This window comes from Palaemon carinicauda, chromosome 2 (assembly GCF_036898095.1).
Source record: "Palaemon carinicauda isolate YSFRI2023 chromosome 2, ASM3689809v2, whole genome shotgun sequence".
Lineage (NCBI taxonomy): Eukaryota > Metazoa > Arthropoda > Malacostraca > Decapoda > Palaemonidae > Palaemon > Palaemon carinicauda.
In genome coordinates, this window is record NC_090726.1 from 192,454,825 (window position 1) to 192,481,742 (window position 26,918).

General features: G+C 34.9%; 1 protein-coding gene across 1 annotated transcript in view; it reads left to right on the forward strand.

Annotated features, from left to right (window-relative positions):
• LOC137628976 (glutamate receptor ionotropic, kainate 3-like) overlaps window positions 1-22,829 on the forward strand; it is a 452,476-nt gene extending 429,647 nt beyond the window's left edge. The window contains exons 2-13 of the mRNA XM_068360233.1: window positions 1,856-1,945; window positions 2,482-2,620; window positions 6,723-6,902; window positions 7,530-7,723; window positions 8,261-8,386; window positions 9,723-9,888; window positions 11,483-11,724; window positions 13,623-13,807; window positions 14,647-14,877; window positions 15,083-15,258; window positions 18,351-18,513; window positions 21,591-22,829. Coding sequence (XP_068216334.1) covers window positions 1,864-1,945; window positions 2,482-2,620; window positions 6,723-6,902; window positions 7,530-7,723; window positions 8,261-8,386; window positions 9,723-9,888; window positions 11,483-11,724; window positions 13,623-13,807; window positions 14,647-14,877; window positions 15,083-15,258; window positions 18,351-18,513; window positions 21,591-21,761 — 2,055 coding nt within the window. The 5' untranslated portion in view covers window positions 1,856-1,863 and the 3' untranslated portion in view covers window positions 21,762-22,829. The remainder of the gene's footprint in view (window positions 1-1,855; window positions 1,946-2,481; window positions 2,621-6,722; window positions 6,903-7,529; window positions 7,724-8,260; window positions 8,387-9,722; window positions 9,889-11,482; window positions 11,725-13,622; window positions 13,808-14,646; window positions 14,878-15,082; window positions 15,259-18,350; window positions 18,514-21,590) is intronic.
• Window positions 22,830-26,918: the final 4,089 nt, after the last annotated feature.

Below are 26,918 nucleotides of genomic sequence, written 5' to 3' on the forward strand. Positions count from 1 at the left end.
TTTTTTTTTTATATAAATGGCGAGTATCAAAATTATTTCTTTTCGACGGAAGTTAAGTCTCTTGACTGTAAAGGTTTAAAGGCTGCTCATGAATGGCAGGGGCAATGGGCTTTGATAATGCCCTGTCGAGTAGGACAATACCCTAGAGACTGACCACATACACATATGATCAGCGCCCAAGCACCCTCTCCACCCAAGCTACAACCAATGAGGGCCAGGCAATGACTGCTGATGACTCAGCAGATAGACCTATAGGCTCCCACAAACCCCATTTCTTTAGCTCACAATGATGTTGAGGTTGCAGCGACCAAAGAAACTAAGGAGTTTGAGCTGGACTCGAACCCCAGTCAGGGACGCTACCATATCGGTCACCACAGCCCTAAAAAGAAACTAATTTTATAACTGGAACATCAGTTGTAAAAAAAAAGAAAAAAAAAAACAATTCTACATTATAGCAACTGATTCTATTCTATCATAATTTAACTTTGTTATGGAATACAAGATTAGGGTAGGTAAATCTCACTGACTTTGGTTGTGCAGTTTTCGTAATATATTTTTTTTTTCTACGCTCTCCGAATGAAGGTTTTAAGGCCAACTGAGAATATAAAATTTAATTTATTGATATTTAGAAAACAAATGTAAGTCTTTGTTCCTTATTTTTCAGCAGAGATCGCAATAATATATGTAAGAAAAAAAAATATCTATGTATAATAAAAGTCTACTTTCCCGGGCGTTAATGTCATGTGCACGATTCGTGATTCAAGAATTGTATTCTTCTTCAAGAACACGATTACTTAAAAAGCGGGACGCAATGTCGGTTCATGTCCCAAGGGCCTTAATATCTTTTTATGGGAAATCAACAACAAATACCTCGGTAAATACTCAAGCAAAGTGCAATATTATTTATTTATTGACATCTGCTGAGCTAGGAACAGGCTAACAGCCTGATTTCATATATATAAAAACATTACTTGCTCAACCGCCAGTTAATGCGCTGGGGTCGGAGCTACTAGCGGACCACGTTCCGATATACTGTACTAGAGTCAATACAGATACTGTACTTATTTTCACTGTACTCTCTGGAAAAAAAAAACTTTCATATTACATTTGGATAAAATTTAAGTAAGTAATAATTATATTTTCCGCTAGTCATACAATTAGTAGAGTTAGCTATCACTATAGTCAATTCTTTTTAGTGAGGCAGATTTACACCGACTCGGAGGGGTGCCCTTTTAGGTCGGGAAAAAAAAAATCCAATCAGCGATCAGGAAACTTTTCCAAGCTGAAAGGGCACCCTTGCGAGTCGGGGCAAATCTGCCTCACTAAAAAGAATTGACTATAGTTCTTTCAGGAGAGCAAGTAAGGAATGTGATATTTACGCTAAATACTAAACAAGAAAATATTTCTTGATTAACCTTGTGTGAAACTTCACGCTGTTAATGACTTAATATCAAATTTCTACCAAATTCAGCGAACGACTGATAACTTTGTTTTTCTATTTCATACATTTTCAAATCTCTGACCTATTGAAACACCGTAGAGATTTTATGAGCCTACTAATTCTGTTGATTATTTTAATGCCATTGTTCCTAAAATTTTCTATTTTTCCTTGTTTCCTTTCTTCACTGAGCTATTTTCCTTGTTGGAGACCCTGGGCTTATAGCATCCTGCTTTTCCAACTAGGGTTGTAGCGTAGCAAATAATAATAATAATAATAATAATAATAATAATAATAATAATAATACAGACAAGAACATAATAAATTCACGCATACTCTACACTGAATATGAATATAAGGAGATGTAAGATGAAATATGAATATTATCAATGAAATTGAAAATTCTTTTATTTTCAGGTACTAGAATGATCACCGTTCATTTGATACTACTGATGTCTATACTATCTTCAAAACTCGCCACTTCCCAGAGCCTATTGCGAAAGAAAGGTAATTATGATTTGCGTATGAAGCCACAAAGAAAAAAACTAATAGAAGAATAACAAGGTAATGTCCTTAAATTTGTTGAAGAAGGACATAATGTGCTCAATAGGCCTAATGCTGTTAGTTCACTTCACGTGTTACACTGTTGACATTACTAGAGTGGTCTTAGTAGCATCACTTAGACCTATTATATATATATATATATATATATATATATATATATATATATATATATATATATATATATATATATATATGTATATATATATATATATATATATATATATATATATATATATATATATATATATATATATATATATATATATATACCTCGGAGTGGATATTTATGGCTTATCCTATCCCAAAATATAATTTTCTTAGTAAAGAAGATAAATATTACGTTAGATGATTATTTTATAATGAAAACTTCATGGAATAATGCGCATTGTGATAATAAATAAATTTGGCGGTTAGTTTTCACCAGCTAACATATTCTATTTGAGCATAAAGACCAAGAAAATCGTAATTTCTCGAAACAGGACTTCAAGAAGAAGAAGTGAGCAAGAATGACGACGTTGGCAATCTGGTGACACTCATTCTGGAGACTTATTTGAAAGACTGCGGTACGATGCTTGTGAAAGATGGAACCGATAGCTGGGTTTCTCTCTCGATTATCAGGTAAGATTTTTATAATAGCATTTAGATATACTTTACGAATTTTGCATTAATTGCCACTCAATCAGGTGCAATATCAATACTAATATATCAATCATCGGTAAAGTTTTTTTTTTTTTTTTTCAAAACGATAGATTTCGATCTCAACGATATGTATATATTTATAGGTAGTAGGTTGGCCAAGGCATCAGCCACCCGTTGAGATAATACCTCTAGAGAGTTATTGGGTCCTTTGACTAGCCAGAGAGTACTACATTAGATCCCTCTCTCTGGTTACGGCTTATTTCATCTTTGTCTACACATATCCTTAACACATTCTCCTCTTTCCTCATACACTTGACAACACTAAAATTACCGAACAATTCTTCTTCTCAAGAGGTTAACTACTGCAATTGTTCAGTGGCTACTTTCCTCTAGGTAAGGGTAGAAGAGACTCTTTAGCTATGGTAAATAGCTCTTCTAGGAGAACGACACTGTAAAACCAAACCATTGTTCTCTAGTCTTGGGTAGTGTCATAGCCTCTTTACCTTGGTTTTCTACTGTCGTGGGTTAGATATCTCTTGCTTGAGGGTACACTTAGGCACACTATTCTATCTTATTTCTCTTTCTCTTGTTATTTTCAAGTTTTTATAGAATACATATGAAAGATTTATTTTAATAATATTGTTCTTAAACTTCTTGTAGTTTGTCCTTATTTCCTTTCCTCACTGGGCTATTTTGCTTGTTGGAGCCCTCGGGTTATAGCATCCTGCTTTTTCAAATAGGGTTGTAGCTTAATAATAATAATAATAATAATAATAATAGTAATAATAATAATAATAACTTTTCCGAGCTAAAAGGGCACCCTTGCGAGTCGATGCAAATCTGCCTCGCTAAAAAAAATTGACTATAGACCGTGGTAGCAATAAGGACGAGTAGGTTTACGGGCTGCCTTGGGAAAGAGCCCGTGACCTGCACCCTCTGGCCTGCACCTCAGAGCAGGTCGTTCTAAAACGAACGACGAAAAGGTCTTCGAAATAACAAGATTCAATAAGGTGTCGTAATTCGCCTGTGTCCGCTAATTGGTACGACGTAGGGCTAGTGAATATTCTTCAGTTAGTTATATGTTATGTATTTGATATTGGATATAAATGTATATCACCAACTGCTCTCATTCTTTTTCTTTACAAGAATATACCCTTTTAATTATTCTTAAATTGTACACTTCAGAGAAAATCGCTTGTTTTCGTATAGAGGTAGTTTGAAAAGTAAAATGCTGATTTTATAATAAAAGTTTTAAAAGTACAGTATTTGTTCATATGAATTTTGCGGCAGATATTTGCAAAATAGGAATTTTAGTGTTGAATGTTGATTTATACACAAGGAAAACAATTCTACCCTGTAAAAGAATTTTGTCATTAGTAACGTAGTATAAATTTGCAGGATCAACTTCACATACACTTGTAGGCCTATGCATATATATATATATATATATATATATATATATATACATATATATATATATATATATATATATATATATATATATATATATATATATATATATATATATATAAAACTGTTGCTAGTCCACTGTAGGACAATTAAGGTCTCAGACATGTTCTTCCACTTTCTATGCCTGTCTATATCAGCAAATTTTCTTAGCTTGTCAATCCATCGACTTCTCTTGCTAAGACCTTCCCCTGTTTCTTTTGCAATCTCTAGGGACCCATCCGGAATTATTTTTGTCCGTCCCTTATCTGTCATTCCCATTATATGTCTTGCCCATGTCCATATCTTTTGTCTTTGAGTTGTAACTAGCTTATGTTCTAAGGTTTTACTAAGGCTCCAAGTTTCTTATGCATAAGTTAATACTGGTAGGACCACCTGATTAAATGTTTTTATTTTGAGATAAAGTGACATTTCACTTTTCATTTCATAACCTCATTTTGTTTACCAAAAGCTCTCCATTCCATGCTCATCCTTCTTTTAATTTCGGTCTCATGTCCTGGGGAAACACTTACCGTCTGTTGTAAGTGTGTACTGTATATTCATTGTCACTCTCTTTAGTCCATAACCGTTGTCTTTCTGCATTATCATTAAACATTATCTTAGTTTGACACATATTCATTTTCAGTCCTTCATATCTGCTTTCTCTATTCAAATATTCTATCATCTTATGCAATTCCTCCCATAATTCACTTAATAGAACTTTGACATCCGCAAATCTCAAGTTGTTAAGGTCTTCTTCTTCTTCTTCTATCTCTACAAGCTTGTCCCTACTTGGTGTCGCGATAATGGTTCTTCAACACATTTTTCCATTTTCTTCGGTCCAGTGCATCTTCCTGCTGAATCCCAACTCCCTGATATCTATCTTCACACAGTCAATCCATCGCAATTTTGGTTTAACTAACCTTCTCCAACCAGTTAGTCCCATATCCATCTTCCTCCTTATCGGATGGTCTTCCTCTCGTCTCTTTACATGTCCAAGCCATCTGTCTACATTCCTAACCTTCTCCCACCAAGGAGTCCCATATCCATCATCTTCCCTATCGAATGGTCTTCTTCTCGTCTCTTTACATGTCCAGACCATCTGTCTACATTCCTAACCTTCTCCCACCAAGGAGTCCCATATCCATCATCTTCCCTATCGAATGGTCTTCTTCTCGTCTCTTTACATGTCCAGACCATCTGTCTACATTCCTAACCTTCTCCCACCAAGGAGTCCCATATCCATCATCTTCCCTATCGAATGGTCTTCTTCTTGTCTCTTTACATGTCCAAACCATCTGTCTACATTCCTAACCTTCTCCCACCAAGGAGTCCCATATCCATCATCTTCCCTATCGAATGGTCTTCTTCTCGTCTCTTTACATGTCCAAACCATCTGTCTACATTCCTAACCTTCTCCCACCAAGGAGTCCCATATCCATCATCTTCCCTATCGAATGGTCTTCTTCTCGTCTCTTTACATGTCCAAACCATCTGTCTACATTCCTAACCTTCTCCCACCAAGGAGTCCCATATCCATCATCTTCCCTATCGAATGGTCTTCTTCTCGTCTCTTTACATGTCCAAACCATCTGTCTACATTCCTAACCTTCTCCCACCAAGGAGTCCCATATCCATCATCTTCCCTATCGAATGGTCTTCTTATCGTCTCTTTACATGTCCAAACCATCTGTGTACATTCCTAACCTGCTCCCACCGGGTAGTCCATATCCATCATCCTCCTTATCGGACGGTCTTCCTCTCGTCTCTTTATATGTCCATACCATCTCAGCCTACGTTTCCTCACCTTGGTTTAAGCTGATGCTATTTTGAGAGTGCTCTAATATGTTTGTTCTTTACTTTATCCTTTCTAGTAAGTCCTCATTGACACCTCAACATTCTCATCTCAGTTACATCAATCCTGTTCCCATCTCTCCTCTTAGTTGCCCATGTTTCGGACGAGTACAACATTGCAGGTTTCACCACTTCGTGTTGAATCTTGCTCTTAAGTTGTTAAGGTATTCTCCATTAATGGTAATTCTTACATTTTCCAACCTGAATTCTTAAAAACATTATCAAGGCACGCTTTAAATGATTTAGGAGAGATGGGACTCTTTCTGTCTATCTCCTTTCTCAATCAGAATTTTCTCAGTATGTTTATATAGTTTTAGCATTGCTTCATTTGCCGTATATGTATCTTCAAGTGTTCTAAGGTGAAGATTCATCTACTCCTCGTCTTGTAAGTGCTATCATTACTGCTGAAGTTTTGACAGAATCAAAAGCTTTCTTAGTTTATAAATGCCATACATAGTGGTTTGTCCTACTCTCTGGATTTGTCCATTAGCTGGTTAATTACATAGATATATATACAATATATATACATATATATATATATATATATATATATATATATATAAATATATATATATATATATATATATATATATATATATATATATATATATATATATATATATATATATTTGTGTGAGTTTGTGCATTTATACAGATATATATATATATATATATATATATATATATATATACAAACAAATTTTTATAAAAATACCAAACCCCGATATGCATACGAATTCCATCTAATTTTTGCATTTTACCAAAGAGTTTCATCTCTCAGGGCCTTCACCAGAGCCTCCAGCGCTTACACTATATTCGATCTAGAAACGACTTCAAGGATCACCTCATTGATTCCCACCGGAGTCCGCCTCCAAAGACGCATGCGCATCGAAGAGCGGTTGCCGTGTCAGGTATTTGTGGTAGATCTTACCAACAGTCGAGGGTCTTCGCTGGCAATTCAGTAAGTTTCATACACAAGCATTTATACACACACACACACAAATATATATATATATATATATATATATATATATATATATATATATATATATATATATATATACCAGACTCTTGCTCTTTATTATATAGGGGAGGTAAATCATATATATATATATATATATATATATATATATATATATATAGTCAGACACTTAGTCTTTATTATAGAGGGGAGATATATTATATATATATATATATATATATATATATATATATATATATATATATATATATATATATATATACATACAGTCATGTAGACATAATGGTGCATTTGAATATAAGAGGGTCTATTGAGGCTATGTACAGATTTTTGGAGAAGGTAGAGGGTATTCCATAGTTTAAGTTATGGTAATTACTGCAGAATATAAATAATTCCAGACAAATCTAACATAAAAAGTAATATGAATGCACCCATATGAAAATGATAATTATATCCCAGGTTTTTCATATTCCAAAGAAATATATTTATTATCAGCGTGTGAATCTTTCTCCTAAACGATAGATTATATGTTGGACCCATTTATTTTTTTTTAAATGTGAAAATTGGAAAGGCGTAGGTATTGCCATGTAATCTTTATTTCAACAGGTTTTTGGAGAACTTACAACTGTTCTTGATCCCAAATGCTTACGTGATATTCCTGGGTCGGAAGGCTCTACTGGAAGACACCTTAAGAGCGAAGATTCTCAGAAACTCAGTTCACGTCCTGTACCTGGTGATAAAATTGGAAAAACAACATCCAGAAGCTTCTATAATGGGAGTAAATTCAGCTCCAAATAACAGTATGTATTGATGATATCTGTAAGTTAACATAAAGGTATGTTGCAATGAAAACAGTCTTTTATATATAGAATCTAGTTATTACAACAGATTCAGTAGAAAAATAGTGGTATTCTTAAATAATGATAACAGCTTAATGTTCTTCTAATTCTTCTTCTTCTCTTGATTGCCTGGAGCTTTTCTCCGGACGGGGGCAAAGCTCCGGGTAATCAACAGAAGAAGAAAAAGAAGATGATATGTTCTTCGTTACTCCCATTCAGATAGAAGTCGGTGACAAATAACATAATATTCCATGAAGTTATATAATGAAAATCTAGTTATACAATTTTCCTTTTGAGAATCAATGTTCATAACTTTTAATTTTTTTTTGAGTGATGATCCGATTCTCAGAGCCCCAGCGATCAATACGAAATGAAAATCTGTATATATTTCAAAATTGTTTTTATTGAATTGCTTAGGTAAATGAATGTGACCTCAGGTTAGAGAACCCCATAAGTGAATAATCACAGACAAAAATATTCATATCTCTCTCCTTCCAGGTACACAAACAAAAGTGACTATCTTTTCGCGTTGTCTTTTCTGTGACGAAGCTGAAAACGGCATCGAAAAAGTGAATATTTGGAAATCTTCGACTGGCTTCAGGAGGAACACGTCTCTGCTAAAGGGTAAATTCTGAATTTCTTTTATTATAAGTCTATTTAATCAAAACTCTAAAACAATATTTGAATCTTATCTCAAGAACTTTAGGAGGTTATACAGCACCAACTGATGAAAAATGAATTATTGGTAATGTTAAGTACTGGGACTATAAAATATTTTCACGTAACGACAGTTTCATGAAAAGAAGATTACGGCTCTTACCTAAAGCCTTCACATCCATTTGCGAAATTTTTTTTATACAATTTGCGTAGTAAATTTATTCTCCTGTGATATAAAGTATCCTAGATAAGTCCTTTTGGTCACTATATCTTATAAACTACTAAATAAATAAAAAAAAAACATTTCTTGTGGGGGGGGGGGACGTGTGTTGGCCGATTGATATCGTAATGATGCCTTAAAATTAATACGTTCGTTTCGTAAAAGCATATAGTAGTTGAGCATTACACAAAGCCACCAGCCACCAGTTGAGATACTTCCGCAAGAGAGTTATTGAGTCCTTTGACTGGCCAAACAGTACTACTGTACATTGGACCCTTTTCTCTGGTTACGGCTCGTTTTCCTTTTGCCTATACATACAACAAATAGTCTAGCCTATTCTTTACATATTCTTCTCTGTCCTCATACATCTGACAACATTGAAATTAGCAATCAATTCTTCCTCGCTCAAGGGATTAACTACTGCACTGTAATTGTTCAGAGACTACTTTTCTCTTGGTAACGGTAGAAGAAACTCTTTAGCTATGGTAACCAGCACTTCCAGGAGAAGGACACTCCATAATCAAACCATTGTTCTCTAGTCTTGGATATTGCCATAGCCTCTATACCATGGCCTTCCACTGTCTTGGGGTAAAGTTCTCTTGCTTGAGGGTGTACTCGGGCATGCTATTCCATCTTATTTCTTTTCCTCTTGTTTTTAAAGTTTATATATTTTATGTATAAAAGATTTATTTTAATGTTACTATTCTAAAATATTTTATTTAAATTGTTAATTACTTTTTTTTGTAGTTTCTTTAATTCCTTTCCTCACTGGGCTATTTTCCCTGTTGGACCCCTTGGGCTTATAGCATCCTGCTTTTCCAACTAGGGCTGTAGCTTAGATAATAATAATGATAATAATAATAATAATGATAATAATGTCATTGCAGTACCCTCTTCAACACCTACTTCCTAGCCTTCAGCTTCAGCTCAAATCCCATGTCCTTCCAACTTACTATTCAACCTCTTTCAACTGTCACATACCACAACTGCACTAGGTGGTAACTAGCCCCCCCCCCCCACCTACCCTGGTGTTAGGTCACATATGACCTAAATTCTCAAATAAAATAAATAAACTCTTCACAGATGAAATGCTTGACATGAAGGGTCACAAACTGCGCATCGTTCAGGTAGCCTGGGTTCCCCTGGTCGCCTACAGCTGCGACCAAGTCAATGCCACTGGTCTCGTTACTCCACTGGATTCAGTGCACGTCAGAGCACTGCGAGCCATCGCCAAATCACTCAATTTCACGTGAGTCGAATGCTGGAAATGTTATCGTGAGGTGAAAAGTTCGGCAGACTGGAAAAGTGTGTGTATATATATATATATATATATATATATATATATATATATATATATATATATATATATATATTATATATATATATATATATATATATATATATATATATATGTATATATATTTATTTATTTATATATATGTATATATATTTATTTATTTATTTATATATATATAAATATATATATATATATATATATATATATATATATATATATATATATAAGAGTTTACTTACAGTACTTCCAAGAGCAAGCACATAACCCAAAATGCTCGTAAACCAAAACAATCTTCCCACATAAAGTAAAGGGATTTTACTCAGTGCATTCAGCATGTTCATTAATACAAGTATACACTCATTTTTAAAGGTTTTCAATGGTAATTATTGAACAATCTATAACCCCTATCACAAATGAATTACTATTACTGTATATATTTTTCAGCTGCTTTTGCCAGATGGGTTAATATATACGGTATGTACGTAACCCACAGGTAATGTACCTGTTCAGGCGCATTTTTTTTTCTGGACGTCAAATCCTAATTACCGTTACTGTCATTTATTTTTCCTTCAAAAACTTTCGACCATTTCCCCTTCTTTTTCATCCTTAATAAGAAAATTATTATGAATAAAATGATGTTACCAAGGACATACAATTGTTTTGTGGCCATTTTCCTCTTGTTAAAGGTAAAAGAGTCTCTTTAGCCATGGTCAGCAGCTCTTCTAGGAGAAGGACACTTCAAAATCAAACCATTATTCTCTAGTCTTGGGTAGTGCCATAGCCTCTGTACCATGGTCTTCCACTGTCTTGGGTTAGAGTTCTCTTGCTTGCTTGTTTCTTTTACTCTTGTTTTGTTAAAGTTTCTTTTAGTTTATATAGGAGATATTTATTTTAATGTTACTCTTCTTAAGATAAATTTTCATTGCTTCCTTTCCCCACTGGGCTATTTTCCCTGTTGGAGCCCCTGGGCTTATAGCATCCTGCTTTTTTAACTAGGGTTGTAGCTTAGCAGGTGATAATGATAATAATAATACAGTACACCTAATTTAAAAACTTATTGTACAGATACACATATAAAGGTTGATACTGTATATATTACTGTATATTACTATATTCATAGAGGCATATTTCAACTCCTATCAAACATTTAAAGCATGTTAATTTGAGACTTACAGGTAGTATTTCATTACACCAGGGAAATTCTGCTAATCACAAGATAGTCTCCTTCGTACAGTAATTGTCACCAAAAAAGCGAAAAGGGAAATTTCTTCTCACAGAACACTATACTTGTGAACCATTTTGAATTTTTATGCTCGTATGCTTATTTGCTCGTAAACCGAGGTACTACTTCATATTAAGAAAATGCCCTATTTCATTATGTATATTATTTTTGTAGTTAACTATTTGCTGAACTTTTCCTCTTGTGGGTTTATGCTTTTAGGATATATTCTGATACTTGCACATGTGCTTAGATATTCAAACAAAAAGACATCGTACACGATTATAGACACTTTTTCTGTGTCTGCATCTTTTCCCACTTTTAAAGGTACGAGATGCGTGAACCCTCGGACGGTCAGTGGGGAGTTTCCACACCATCAGGCAACTGGACGGGAATGGTGGGCACCATGCAACACCATAAGGCTGATTTTGCTCTGTCCGTTACGTACAGTTGGAGCCGTTCTCACGTCATCGACTACACGAGGATCATGCTGAAGGAACCGTTTGGTCTGGTCATGTCTAAGCCGAAGCCTCGTCCGCCATATTTGGCGTTGGTTAACCCTTTTACAGGTACTTACTTACTTACTTTTACTTTACTTTGATGGTTGCTTTTCCGGGCTCATATAGCAGAACCCCACTCTCTACAAGACCTCCACTGTCGTTTTACCTTGTTCGTTCAGAGTATTTTTCGTTTCATATCGCGTATTGTTCATTTCCTGTTAAATCGTCACTGTTGTATGACTGTTGAAATAAGAAAGTCTTCAGTTTCCCCTTGAAAGCCTTAGCGTCTTCAATCATTCGGATGTTTCGTGGGAGCTTATTATATAGTCTTGGAGCTGCATATTTAAAGGCTCTGGAGCTTAAAGTAGACATATATCTAGGCGAGAATTGTTTTATCCTATTCACTAAACGTTTAAATCGAATACGATATATTGGAAAATAAGTTGAAATCAATTTGAATTTCAGATTACAAGGGTCACCCTTTTTTGTGCCAATAAGAATTCTAATAATGTGGAATACGTTAAACAATTAACATAGAAATGTGTAGGAGTGCAAAATGTTGTTAACGTAATGTTGGATTGTTCTTAATTAAAAGAAAATATAATCTTTCTGTACTAAATGCCATGAACAAATAGGTCTTCCAAAGCTTTTTTATATTTTCGTCAAAATTAATGATTTATTTATATAAGCACAATTTACATTTTACCAACATTAATACGATATTATTGAAGTTTTTTTTATTCTATTCAAATTAGAAAACACATTTTTGTTTTACTATAATTCAGTATTTACTTTGAAATAATTCTGACTGACTAGTATTATGAATGAAAATATATTCCCTACTCTGTGTACAAAGTTTATTCCAAAATTTTCATGCGATCTGATTTATGAACAAGTAATCCCAATTGCCTGTGACCAAATTGTGGAATGATCTTCCTAATCGGGTAGTTGAATCAGTAGAACTTTAAAAGTTCAAACTTGCAGCAAATGTTTTTGTGTTGAACAGGCTAACATAAGTCTTTTTATAGTTTAGTAGGTAGTAGGATGGCCAGGGCACCAGCCACCCATTGAGAGTTATTGGATCCTTTGACTGGCCAGGCAGTACTACATTGGATCCCTCTCTTCGGTTACGGCTCTTTTTTTTTTCTCTGCCTACACATACACCGAATAGTCTGGTCTATTCTTTACATATTCTCCTCTGTCCTCATACACCTGCCAACACTAAAATTACCAAACAGTACTTCTTCACTGAAGGGGTTAACTTCTGCACTATGATTGTTCAGTGGCTACTTTCCTCTTGGTAAGGGTAGAAGAGACTCTTTAGCTATGGTAAGCAGCTCTTCTAGGAGAAGGACACTCCAAAATCAAACCATTGTTCTCTAGTCTTGGGTAGTGCCATAGCCTCTGTACCATGGTCTTCCACTGTCTTGGGTTAGAGTTCTCTTGTTTGCGGGTACACTCAGGCACACTCTTTCTGTCTTGTTTTCTCTACCTCTTGTTTTTATGAAGATTTTATAGTTTATGTATTATAGATCTAATTTAATATTAGTTATCTTAAAATTTTTTATTTTGATTGTTATTACTTCTCTTGGAGTGTATTTATTTCCTTGTTTCCTTTCCTCACTGGGCTACTTTTCCCTGTTGGAGCCCTTGGGCTTATAGCATATTGCTTTTCCAACTAGGGTTGTAGCTTAGCTAGTACTAATAGTAATAGTAATATATGAAATATCTGTTTTAATGTTGTTAATGTTTTTCTTTAGATATTGTATTTTAATTGTTCATAACTTCTTATATCGTTTATTTCCTTATTTAATTTCCTCACTGGGCTATTTTTCCCTGTTGGAGCCCTTGGGCTTATAGCATCTTGCTTTTCCAACTAAGGTTATAGCTTAGCTAGTAGTAGTAATAATAACAGTAATAATAATAGTAATAATAATAATAATAATAATAATAAATTATATTTATAGCAGAAGTATGGATGGCCGCACTGCTCTCCACCGTGTCAGTTGGGGTGATCTTATGGTGTCTGCAACTTGGCTGGAAACGGGTGTCGAACGAAGCTGGAATGACTCTGAACGTCGCTCTTCTGCAGACTTGGAGCGTTCAGTTTGAAGAGCCAGCCACAATAATACCCAAAAATGCTTCCAGTTTGGTGAGTATCTCTGGCACTTGAAATTCCCATTAGGATATCAAAAGAAAAGAAATTTTAACTTTTAAATTAAAATTCGCATGAGTAATGATCTAGAGAGAGAGAGAGAGAGAGAGAGAGAGAGAGAGAGAGAGAGAGAGAGAGAGAGAGAGGGGGGCATGGGGTTAGGCGTGGGTGGGCGTAATGTACGTGGGCAGTGGGCGTGATGTACGTGGGCAGTGGGCGTAACTCCCAAGCAGCAGTTCTACCTGAGGGGTGAAAAGGTCAGAGTGGCGTGAGTGAGTGAGAGTGAGAGCAAGAGTGAAAGTGAGAGTGAGTGTGAAAGTGAGAATGAGAGTGTGAAGTACAGTAATTTTAACCTTCAAATTAAAATGCGCTTCAGTAATGATCTAGAGAAACAGGTTGGTCACGTTTCATTGTGATCAAATAACTAGCTATTTCTCAACTCATTAATGCACTCTATTCTGACTCTTAATTATATAATTGATCTGTCAGCGTTCTATAACAATTATTTTTTATTTATATCTTATATGTGAATAAGTAAAGTACTCGTCCAACCTTCATTTCATACAACGTAATCCTTTATGTATAATTTTGCTCTCAAACATTTGATGATGCAAAAGTATTTTCCATTGGATTTATAGAGAATAACAAGTAAAGGGATTTTCTTAGGATTAATGAATATAATAGAGAAAAGTGTATTTATAAAAAATCTATAAACGTCTTAAACTTAATTAAAATTATCAAAGAATACATCACTACATACTTGAATAATCTGAGCAACTAACAAGATGAGCAAGAATCATATAAGACTATCTATTATTTTAGAAAATCTCTTTCAGGTATTTTTAGGCGCTTGGTGGATCTACTGTCTGTTCATATTATCCATGTATAAATCAAGCCTTGTTGCTCACCTGACTGTCCCTGGTAAATCCAATGCCATAGATTCCTTCGAAGAACTACTAGAAGACGGTGGATGGACTTGGGGCTCTGGACACACCCACACGAACCAGTATGATCTGCTGAAGACGAGTGATAATCCCGTCATGAAGAAAATTTTCGAAGGAATGGAGGTACTGTATGATAATCAAGAGAATTGTTTTCAAATGTATTACCAATATGCTGATTATCTCTGATGACTTTCAAAGCAATGCAAGCATAATTTTGTGAATAGTTATGAAGAAGAACGCCTACTTTTGAAAAGAGATATAACGCAGTAATTTGAAAAGAGGAACTAGACCTTAATATCTTTTTATAGTTAACGGAGTTCTTTTCCAGATACAACCGATAGAAGAGCAGGCAGTGCGAATTCTAAGGGAGAAGCACGCCCTTCTTGTGGCCGAATATCTTTTCAAGAGTCTGAAAGTTACCATTGCAAAGACTCGAGGCGGCATCAGTCCTTACTACTTCGGGAAAACCCATTACTTTGTTAACGGTGATGGTTGGGCTTTCAGGTAGGCAAGAATCAGGATGTAGAGACTGAGAAATTTCAATTTTATACTTACATACATATACCAAGGCACTTCCCCCAATTTTGGGGGTTAGCAGACATCAAACAAATGAAAAAAAAAGGGGGACCTTTCCTCTCTACTCTCCTCCCAGCTAGACGAGGGACTCAACCGAGTTCGGCTGGTACTGCTGCAGTGCCACAGCCCACCCTCCCCCTTTATCCACCACAGATGAAACTTCATAATGCTGAATCCTCTACTGCTGCTACCTCCGCGGTCATCCAAGGCACCGGAGGAAGCAGCAGGGCCTACCGGAACTGCGTCACAATCGCTCGCCATTCATTCCTATTTCTAGCACGCTCTCTTGCCTCTCTCACTTCTATCCCCCTATCACCCAGAGCTTTCTTCACTCTATCCATCCACCCAAACCATGGCCTTCCTCTTGTACTTCTCCCATCAACTCTTGCATTCATCACCTTCTTTAGCAGACAGCCATTTTTCATTCTCTCAACATGCCCAAACCACCTCAACACATTCATATCCACTCTAGCTGCTAACTCAATTTTCTTACACCCGTTCAATTTTATGAAGTAGATAATTGAGGATCAGTTGAAGAACCCTTATGGAAAATGCTGGAGTAAGAGCAGTGAAGAAAACTGTAGTAAATGTGGGATGGAAGTTGTAAAATAAGAAGTTGAGGCAAAAGGACCATGAAAAAAAAGAAATCAAGAAAAGAATTATGGAAAAAAAAAATAGAAGAAACTATTGAAGAAAAAAATTAAAGGGATGAAAAAATTAAGTTTTTTAGAAGGAAATGGCCCTCAGTCTTATCTCAGATAAATGGATCTGGATAAGGAAACCCTTGTAATGAAGACAAGATTAAGTATGCTCAATTAAAAAGCAAATTTCACAGGAAACTATGCAGATGATTTGTGGGACCTGTGCAAAGATCAAGAAGATACTAATGAACATTTATTTTCATGCCCACAATTAGGACAGTTAATAAGACTAGACATAACTATAGGTACGTTGCAAAATCCTAGGAGGGATCTGGTTGCATTTATAAGTAGGGCAATGCACACGAAACGAAGAATTTAAAAATTCCAAGGTGACCACAATAGGTTGCCAAAACTGATGATAGCAAGTGTTACCCTATCTGATTTCAAGGTAGAATGGGATAAAAGTAAAGATTGATAATTTCATTATTAATTTATTTATAGTACAGGTAAAATGAGCTTACAATAATCACAATAAACTTAGAAGCTTTACACCTATCTACAAGAGGATAGAGTGCCCGCAAATTTATTTTGCGGAGTGAGCAACCAGGAACCAGGCTTCCATCTAGTAATCTGCTGGCCAGGAGTTGAAGACACATTCAAGCTCGTTAGTTTCTTGTAGTGTCTGTAACCTCACGATCCTTGTGAGCAAGGGAAGGGTGTTTTGGGGAGCCTATAGGTCTACCTGCTGAGTGATAAGTATTCATTGCCTGGCCCTAGTTTGATGATGGGGGTTACATGGGCGCTGATCACTTTCTAGATCATTGTCCTAATTTGTCTCTGCCATTCATGAGTTACATTTAAACATATGCTTACATATATACAGTACACACACATTATCTATATATATATATATATATATATATATATATATATATATATATATATATATATATATATATACATATACACACACACACATACACACACATTATTACTTGCTTAGCTACAACCCTAGTTGGAAAAGCAGGATGCTCTCTCTCTCTCTCTCTCTCTCTCTCTCTCTCTCTCTCTCTCTCTCTCTCTCTCTCTCTCTCTCTCTCTTTCTCTCTCTCTCTCTCTCTCTCTCTCTCTCTCTCTCTCTCTCTCTATATATATATATAGATATATATATATATATATATATATATATATATATATATATATATATATATATATATATATATATATTCAGTATATGTGAGTGTGCTTTTTAACAGATATTAACTCACAAATGCAAGCAATAACAAAAACAAAAAATTAAAAGAAATAGTGAGAAATCAAAACTTACTTCTCTACCTTTTTTCTCTCCGAACGAGTGACAGGGAATAATTATATTATTTAATAGGATGGATCATCTTGGTGTGAAACTAGCTCAAAGAAATACAAGTGACACAACTTATTAATTTCTATATAAAGTAAATGAATTCTTAAGTTCTGTTGCCAATTTGTATGTTATAAATAATAATAATAATAATAATAATAATAATAATGATGATAACAACAACAACAATAATAATAATAATAATAATAATAATAATAATAATAATAATGAATATATACATTTTCCAGTTTTTATTTTTCCTTATGTTTTTTTTTATATATATATGATCATCACATGTTCCATTGAACTCTACGCAGTTCAGTGGCTACTCTCCTCTTGGTAGGGGTAGAAGAGACTCTTTAGCTATGGTAAGCAGCTCTTCTAGGAGAAGGACACTCCAAAATCAAACCATTGTTCTCTAGTCTTGAATCGTGCCATAGCCTTTGTACCATGGTCTTCCACTGTCCTGGGTTAGAGTTCTCTTGCTTGAGGGTACACTCAGACACATATTTTATCTTATTTCTCTTCTTTTTTTTTAAGTTTTGTATATTATATATGAAAGATTTATTTTACTGTTGTTACTGTTCTTAAAATATTTTATTTTAGTTGTTCATTGCTTCTCATGTAGTTTATTTATTTCCTTCGTTCCTTTCCTCACTGGGCTATTTTCCTTGTTGGAGGCCTGAGCTTATAGCATCTGGCTTTTCCAACTAGGGTTGTAGCTTAGCAAGCAATAATAATAATGATAATAATCATAATCATAATCAAAATAGTCATAATAATAATAATAATAATAATAATAATAATAATAATAATAATAATAATAATAATAATAATAATAATAATCAAAATAGTCATAATAATAATAATAATAATAATAATAATAATAATAATGATAATGATAATAATAATAATTTGCTTGTGTGTGTATGGATGCAGGCCACATATCTTTTATATAAGTATGGTGGATACTTGAATATACCAAAGTTCTGAATAGATTATTTACTCAAATATTTCAGGCGTAATGCCCCATACTATGACGCCATCGACATGAAGATCCAGCAGCTAGACGAGACGGGACACATCACTCAGTGGCTGAAACAGCTGATTGGAACTACCCCGGACGATGACAAGGAAAATCTCGGAAAGGAAGAGACCGTGATTTCAGAAGAGCAAAACTCGGTGTGTATCTCTCTCTCTCTCTCTCTCTCTCTCTCTCTCTCTCTCTCTCTCTCTCTCTCTCTCTCTCTCTCTCTCTCTCTCTCTCTCTCTATTAAGAGACTCGGAAGGTAATCTTATAACCAATGATTTGAAAGAAAGCAAAACTAATGAATGCATATTTCGCAACTGTATTCACAAGGGAAGAATCAATAACCCTCCCCAAACCATTTATCAAATATGAAGGGTCACAACCATTAGATAGAATCACCTTTACAATTAAAGATGTCGAAAATAAAATAAAAGGACTGAGTAAGTCTAAGGCACCATGTCCAGATGATATTCATCCAAGGGAGATCATAAAACTAGAGGATATAACGTACACACTTTTACAAAATTTTTCGAAAGATACTGTACACCCAATGAAAGAAAGGCACAACAAGGATGGAAACTAGGCAATGTTCTTCCAATCTACAAGAAGGGACCAACAGAAGAATCTAGCAACTATAGACCTGTGTGTCTAACTTTAATGCCTTGCAAAATTTTTTAATCAAGTTGTAGTAGATTCGATATTGGAGCATATAGAGAAAAACAATCTTCTGAAAGACAGCCAGCATGGTTTTAGACAAGAGAGGTCATGTGTGACCAATCTATTGTAATTTTTCCACATGTTTAGCCTTTATGACAAAAGCAGGGCAATCGACATCACTTACCTAGACTTTCAAAAGGCTTTTGACAAAGTTCCTCATAAAAAAATTAATGGTCAGAAATTAGACCACTAGGCATCATTGACGAGCCAGCTGAAAGGATCGAAGATTGGCTGACAAACCGAAAACAGAGTTGTAATCAATGGAGAAGCTTCAGAGTGGGTAGCTGTTACAAGAGGAGTACCTTAGGGATCCGTCCTTGGCCCCTTGCTATTCCTGTTTTTCATTAACGACATAGATTTAGGATTATCTAGTATAATACCCAAATTTGTCGAAGATACTAAACTAGGCTTAAATGCTGCAAACTCAGATGATGTAGAGGCCTTAAGAGAGGATCTACTGAAGCTAGGAGAATATTCCAGAAAATGGCAAATGCCTTCCAATTGTGGGAAATACAAAGTCATGCACACAGATTATAGCACCCCCAATCAGATCACTCAATGTTGGGTAATGAAATAGAAATTGTGGACTATGAGAATCTCTGTATTATTATCGACAAGGATTTGAAGTTCACTAAACAGAGCATAAAAGCTGAAAAGAAAGCACAAAAACCAATTGGTTACATAAAGAGACAATTCAAATACAGAAACAAAGACACTACTATAGCTGTACACATCACTAATAAGACCCTATCTAGAATACGGAGTTCAATTCTGAGCTCCAAGTATTGAGAAGGATATAGATAGACTGAAAGCAGTACAAGCTAGGGCCACTAAAACTAGTTCCAACACTAAGACAGTTTGGATGTAGACAGAGGACAGGGGCAGACTGGCCATCTGGAGATTCTGGACTTTTCCAGATGCCATGGGCCGCCCAGTTAAAGGGCCGCTTGGGCTGCTCTCTCTCTCTCTCTCTCTCTCTCTCTCTCTCTCTCTCTCTCTCTCTCTCTCTCTCTCTCTCTCTCTCTCTCTCTCTCTCTCTCTCTCTCAGGGATAACAACTGGAAAGGCCCCCCAATTTCTTTCTATCCTTTGAGATTGTCAAAGTGATCTGACGGTCACCTTGGCAAGCAAGCAGACTGTTGTACCTCCTTAGGACCCTATTAGCAGCCACCGTGAGACAAGGCCTCTTCACTAGGACATTTAAGTTCCTGTTGCATGACAGATGTAGGCTGTATTTTAAATTAGCCTGTAGTCAGTTTACCAAAAACACGTAAGATGAGATATTCCGTTGGTAGGCCTACACAACTTTTTTTCAACTTAAATCTATAGATACAAATAGTGGTGAATGTTAATTGACTATTTAAGAACATACCAAGGACGCTTATAGATGTTGGAAAAGAATTAAATTAAATGTAAAACTGTCAAACAATAGTGTTGTTTAGTGAGTCTCTGCTTGTTTTCTCGAGGCTTTGAACCTAAGAACTACGGTACAACGCCGTGAGGGAAAGTACGACAATAATTTAAAAGTTAGAATTTTCAAATTTCCTGTAAATGCAGATAGAAAAAGTGAATGGCTTAGGAATACCAAAAAAAAAAAATCAACTAATATTAAATCACAGGGTAAGTTTGTAATATGTTAAGTAACTCTCTCACTCTCCCTCTGTTACACACACACAATATATATATATATATATATATATATATATATATACAGTATATATATATATATATATATATATATATATATATATATATACAGTATATATATATATATATATATATATATATATTGTTACTATATGGATATGAATCATGGTATGACAATGAAACAATCGCCAGTAGATTTAGTAGATATTAGATCAAAGCCCTCAGAAGGATATTGGGAGATATATGGCAGGACAGGATTAGAAATGAAACTATAAGAGATATTACTTGATTGCCATACGTAGATGAGATCATCATAGTGAGGGGTAGATGGAGATGGTTTGGGTATGCTCTTCGCACTCCCCAAGAGAGATTAGTTCACCAGACGTTTAGCTGGGCTCCACAAGGCACTAGATGAGTTGGAAGACCCAGGGCTACCTGGCTGAGGACTATGAATCGTGAAGTAGCAGATGATGAATGGAGAAGTATTGAATTAAAAGCTCAAGATAGAGACGACAGGTGAAATCTAACCTCTTTAAGTTTTCAGACGTAAGCCTTTGGTTTTTAAGAGCGATTATTATTCCTTTTCTTCATACTTTATTCACTAACAACTACAACAATTGCAGTAGCTTCTAGTTCACTGCAGGACAAAGGCCTCAGACGTCTTTCTTCACGTCTGAGGTTTGGCAAGTTCCATCACCACGCTGGCTACTGGGAATTGATGATGGTGGGAAACTTGAGTCTGATCGCTCACAGCAAACCAACTTAGTATGTGTGTCTGCAAATGTGTAATATTTAGTTATTGAAAAGTGTAAGAGAGATAAGCAATATCACGAAGGTTATGTAACAAAGAATCTCTTGATCGACAGGAATCCACAAGTACTGGTCAAGTCGTCCTCACTCTCAACCATCTTCAGAGCGCCTTCTATCTTTTCTCCATGGGAATCTTTGTCTCCATTTTGGCCTTCGTTGGTGAAATGACATTCCATGGATTAAAGAATCTTGTTTGTCTAGCTGAAGGCCGTAAAGGCAAAGAGTAAAGGGAACAGTAAACTTTGCAGTCGGCTGAAGTTCTTAAGTTGAAACTTTGGCAAATGCTTTTCTGTTATCTTGTTTCGTAGTTTCTGTTATAAGTATCTCTTTGGAATTTTTATTCATCTCAATTTATTTTGCATTACTTTCGTTGTTTCTTTATTATAGTTTATTCTTTATTTATCCATTTCTTTTTCGCACTTGGCTGGTTTATTCGTAGATTCCATTGGGGTTGTAGCCTAGCATTCTTTTTTGGACTAAGGTTGCAGCTTGGCTTATAAATAATAATAATAATGATGATGATAATAATAATAATAATAATATGTTATGAATACAAAAGGTGAAATTCGGGGTAAGATTCTTGTCAATTTTGTACTTCAAGCTTCATCTGAATAAGGAGAAACCTTGTTATACCTCTTTAATCAAATTCCAAAATGCATATCCTGACAGCTGTTTTTTTTCTTTTACCTTATACCTCTCAAGCTATATATACGTAGTGTTATTTTTTATTGTTTGTTCTGTGCTTCGGCCTCTTATTAGGCTACTAATAAATTCTAATTCAACATTTTCCTAATTCTCTACAGCTAAACGAACACTTTTGTATTCTCTGCTTCTCTACATGACTCACAAAGTTATTTTTTTTTCTACTATTTCAAATGCCACCATCTTTTATTTCTTTCTTGATTTCTTGTGTCTAATTGTGTTAGCCAATCTGCTTGGAAGCGTTTCTTACATTTTTTTTCGTTGTAATGTTGGTTTCGATTTATTTTCACAGAAGCATGAACATAATATATTTTTCTTTATTTCCAAATAACTACATAATTATTTGTCACTTTCATTTAATGAATATCTATAGTCTTTAAAATTGGTCAGATGTCTTCATCACAAATAAAGGCACTTATAAATATTGTCACACTGTGTCAATCGTAGTTGTGTTGTTGTGTGGTGATAACAAAATGGTAAGTTAAGTTATACAATATAGTCTTAAATATTTGTGCTTGCATAAATAATACTATTTGTTGAAACATATCTATCCTAGAGCATTTTGTGGGTAGTTGCTATTATTGATATGTACTTTGTGGAATAAAATTATTAAGTTTATTTGTTAAACACGAGTAATTTTTCTGCCACCTATTGTGTTTTTTATAATTACCCCTTCTCTTTTTCTCTCCCTCTTTCACTATAAGTCATTGTATTTCCAGAATATATATATATATATATATATATATATATATATATATATATATATATATATATATATATTTATTTTTTTTTTTTTTTTTTTGCACAAGTTGCCAATAATTCCCAGTGGATAACAGAATGGTTTTTCTGGTATATTTTCATGTATTTTGAACAAATCTGATGATGATTATCGACGCAAATCCATAGTTGTGAAGTTTCATACAAGCAAGTTGTATATAATATTTACCTAAGTATATCACAATCCAGTTTTCCTAGCTGTGAAAAAACTGTGTTGATCAAACCAATATACAAAGGAAAAGGTGATGTAAACGAGCTAAATTCTTATAGGCCCATTTCAAATTCATCCTACATGTCTAAGCTTATTGAAAAAAATCATAAGTGGGCAATTATGGGCGCATATTGGTGAGTTAGAGGTATTCCCGGAAAATCAATCGGCCTACAGAGCTAATCACTCTACAGAAACTACCTTATGCTCAATAATGAATGATATGATAGGTCTTCTTGATGAGGGAAAGTGTGGAATTTTGATTATGTTGGATCTTAGTGCTGCCTTCAATACTGTTGGGCACGAGTACTTACTTGACGACTTAAAGTCCATTGGAGTGACTGAGGAAGCACTGGAATTTTTGCGAAGCTGCTTAACGAACAGGAAGACTATTGTAGAAGTTTCTGGAAACCGGTCTAGTGAGAGAATTCTTATGAAAGGTGTACCACAGGGTATTGTTCTGGGCCCTATCTTGTTCAACATATATACTATCGAGCTATCACATCACATATCTTGAAAAACAAAAAGTGGGCTTTAAACTATATGCAGATGATACTCGGTTCTACCTTTCAATTTCAACAACACAAGATACAAAGAAGATAATTGATGAGATAATGACTGAAATAAAAACATGGATGCAGAGGAAAAAGCTTAAATTAAATGATGATAAAACAGAATGTATGTTTTTTGGCACAAAGGTGGCTTTGAAGAATTACCAGTTATTTCAAAGTATAAAAATTTGGTGACGCTGATGTTAGGATTGTGTCTGTTGTGAAAAATTTGGGTGTACTGATAGATTGTAATTTGTCAATGAGGGATCAAATAGTGAATACAGTGAAAGTGTGTAACTATCACCTGAGAAACATAGCATTTATTAGAAAATATTTAACAGAGGGCAGTATAAAAATTTTAGTGATGAGTCACGTAATATCAAGGCTTGATTATTGCAATTCTCTGTACTATAAATTGCTCAATACACTAAGAAAGCTTCCAAATGTGCAAAACCGGGCGGCTAGACTGATAAAAGGCATTAAATTTCGGGAGAGAATAAGTCCTGCACTGATCGATCTACATTGGTTACCTGTTAAGGCTAGAATTGAATTTAAGATTTGTTTGTCGACTCAAAAGGCACTTACAAGTGATAAGCCTAAATATCTTCGTGATTGCTTGGTCCCCTACCCTCAAGCTACTAGCGCTGCTGTAAGAGTTAGACATGCTGATGACCCGTATAGACTATTCAAAATTAGTGTGAATCGTGCAATAGGAGGAAGAACGTTTTGTTATGCTGCACCAAGACTCTTCAACGACCTTCCACTTGATGTCAAGAATAGAAAAAATGTGGCAGCTTTCAAGATAAAGCTGAAGACTTATCTCTTTGGAAAGTATTATAATAGTGATCATAAAACTATTAAGCAAGAATACAAATGCTAGCAAATAACTGAAAAGATACAGAGCAAAATATAAACTGGAAAGAAATTATTTTCACGCATCAAGGCCCGCCTCAACAGACTCTTATTGTCTGATGGAGGGCGAGAAATAAACCCCTAAAAGTAAAAGTAAGCACAAAGTATCGCTTGTCACCACATAGGAGCGATAATATAATGTTAAATTGCGAACAAAGTAGCCACGTCAGAGCAAAGTAGAGTTGAACAAGGTGACTGATTAGATGAGTAGAATAACACATATACACTCTTGCATACTTTACTTGCATGGGCTGCAGTTGGCTGAGTAATCATGCAAAGGTTTTCTGGCTGGAATATAAGATTTTTAAGTTGACTCGGGGAAAACTACAGCTAGAAAACCTTTGGTTACTCAGCCTTTTGCCACCATTGTGTATGTGTGTGTGCTATTTTAATGATCTAATTAATCACTTAGTTCAATTGGTCTTTGCTCCACCATGGATTGCTTTGCTCATGATTTAACATCTCGCTGCTCCTTTGTTCTGGTATGCGTTACTTCTTGCGCTACGTGCATTTCCATGTTGGTATGTGTAACTAGTGAAGCAAAATGTATGAATTAAGCTAAACTGAAAAAAACAAAATCAGCATATGGTGAAATAAAAAAAATTATAGAGCTTTTTATATGGAACTGATGAGGATAGCAGCAAATACTGGTCATAGATATTAGGACGTCATAAACTGCATCTTTAAATTGGTTGGAAATAAAACAATACAAATCAAGGATTTTATGAATGAGAAGTGTTTCTAAAGACTTGCGATAGCTTGGAAATAGCCAAGTGATTTTGATGCAGCCAAGGGAGCTAAAGTCATCCCCAATGCACATGCATTCTTTCATATCCCGAGAGAGGGCGGGATATATGGGGTGTGGGGAGACTTGGACTTTTCATCCTTCAAGGCTATTCCCATCTTAGGATAGTAAAAACTATAGTATTACATTTTCAATCCATTGAAGTAAATGTTACATAAGAAAATGTTTCAGTGATGATTACAAACCTCTGATAATAATGTGAATTACTTTAATTTGACTGTAAGTGTTCTTATTGAGGATTTGGTATATCAGACGAGAATTAACACAGAACAATACTCGAAAAAGTGGATAATGAAAGAATTGAAACATTCTACAGAAGATATTTAGCACCCAAAATATATTTAGATTCAATAAGTTATTGTTGGGCAAAGTGAATTTGCAATAAAGTAACACCTATAATTTAAAGTTGTATAAAATTAAAGAAACTTTATCAATGCATAAATCTGGATGTTGGGGAACCACTGTTCTCAAACCACATGCAAAATTTAGCTTGAACTCTATTAAGGGATTCAGCAGCCACAAATCTACAATCAAGAGATGAAATTTATGTAAAGAGATCAGCATATTATAATTATAGTGTTTAAAATACTTACAGTTTGATTAAAAAAGGTCTCATCGAGGTTAACATAAGTCCATCCTTGTTAATCTTAATACACGTCAAAATCAAATGAATGATGTTTTGATTTATAGTGTAGGCCTAATGCCATTTCTCATTCAAGAGTATTGAATTGATCATATTCTTGTGTTTATTTTCTTATCGTCACAAGGGGGGGGGAGATTTTCCCTGATAATATTCCACAGAATACAGGTTCTGTGCATTCATTGGTCGTCTTACAATTGCTACCGTGGGAAACAGCAAGTCTTTGGAAGTATAACATATTCACAACTAGCAATGCTAGTGGAACATCAATAATTTGGTTTTAATGTAGTGTAATCAAATTCATACTAATTTCTGGTTGGTCTCATCTTTATGAGAACCTGATTTTGCGTAATCATGTCTCTAATTGCATAAAGTGTATTATTGAATTCAACTACACAAATTCACCAGGCATCGATTCAACTGGGACCTCGAGATTGATAGAAAATATTAGAATCATGTTGTGGTCATAGCTCAAGATGCTGGTTATTAATTTTTCCATGGTTCTGCTAACTAACAGACATCTTTAGTAAGTCTATAGTGTACTGTATCTATGCAAGAATTCAGCCTGATCATTTGCCAAACGAACAAAGATATGCTAAATGGGGAGCCAACAATATGGCACAAATGTATTTAATGATCTCATTTGCCCACAAGAATTGTTTTAAACAGTTTATTTAAAGTGCAATTATTCTCCGATGATACACATGGAGCTGTTGGTTGGGGAAATTGTAATCAACCCCCTCCCACCAAAAAAAAAAAAAAAAAAAAAAAGTAAGAAATGCTCGTGTT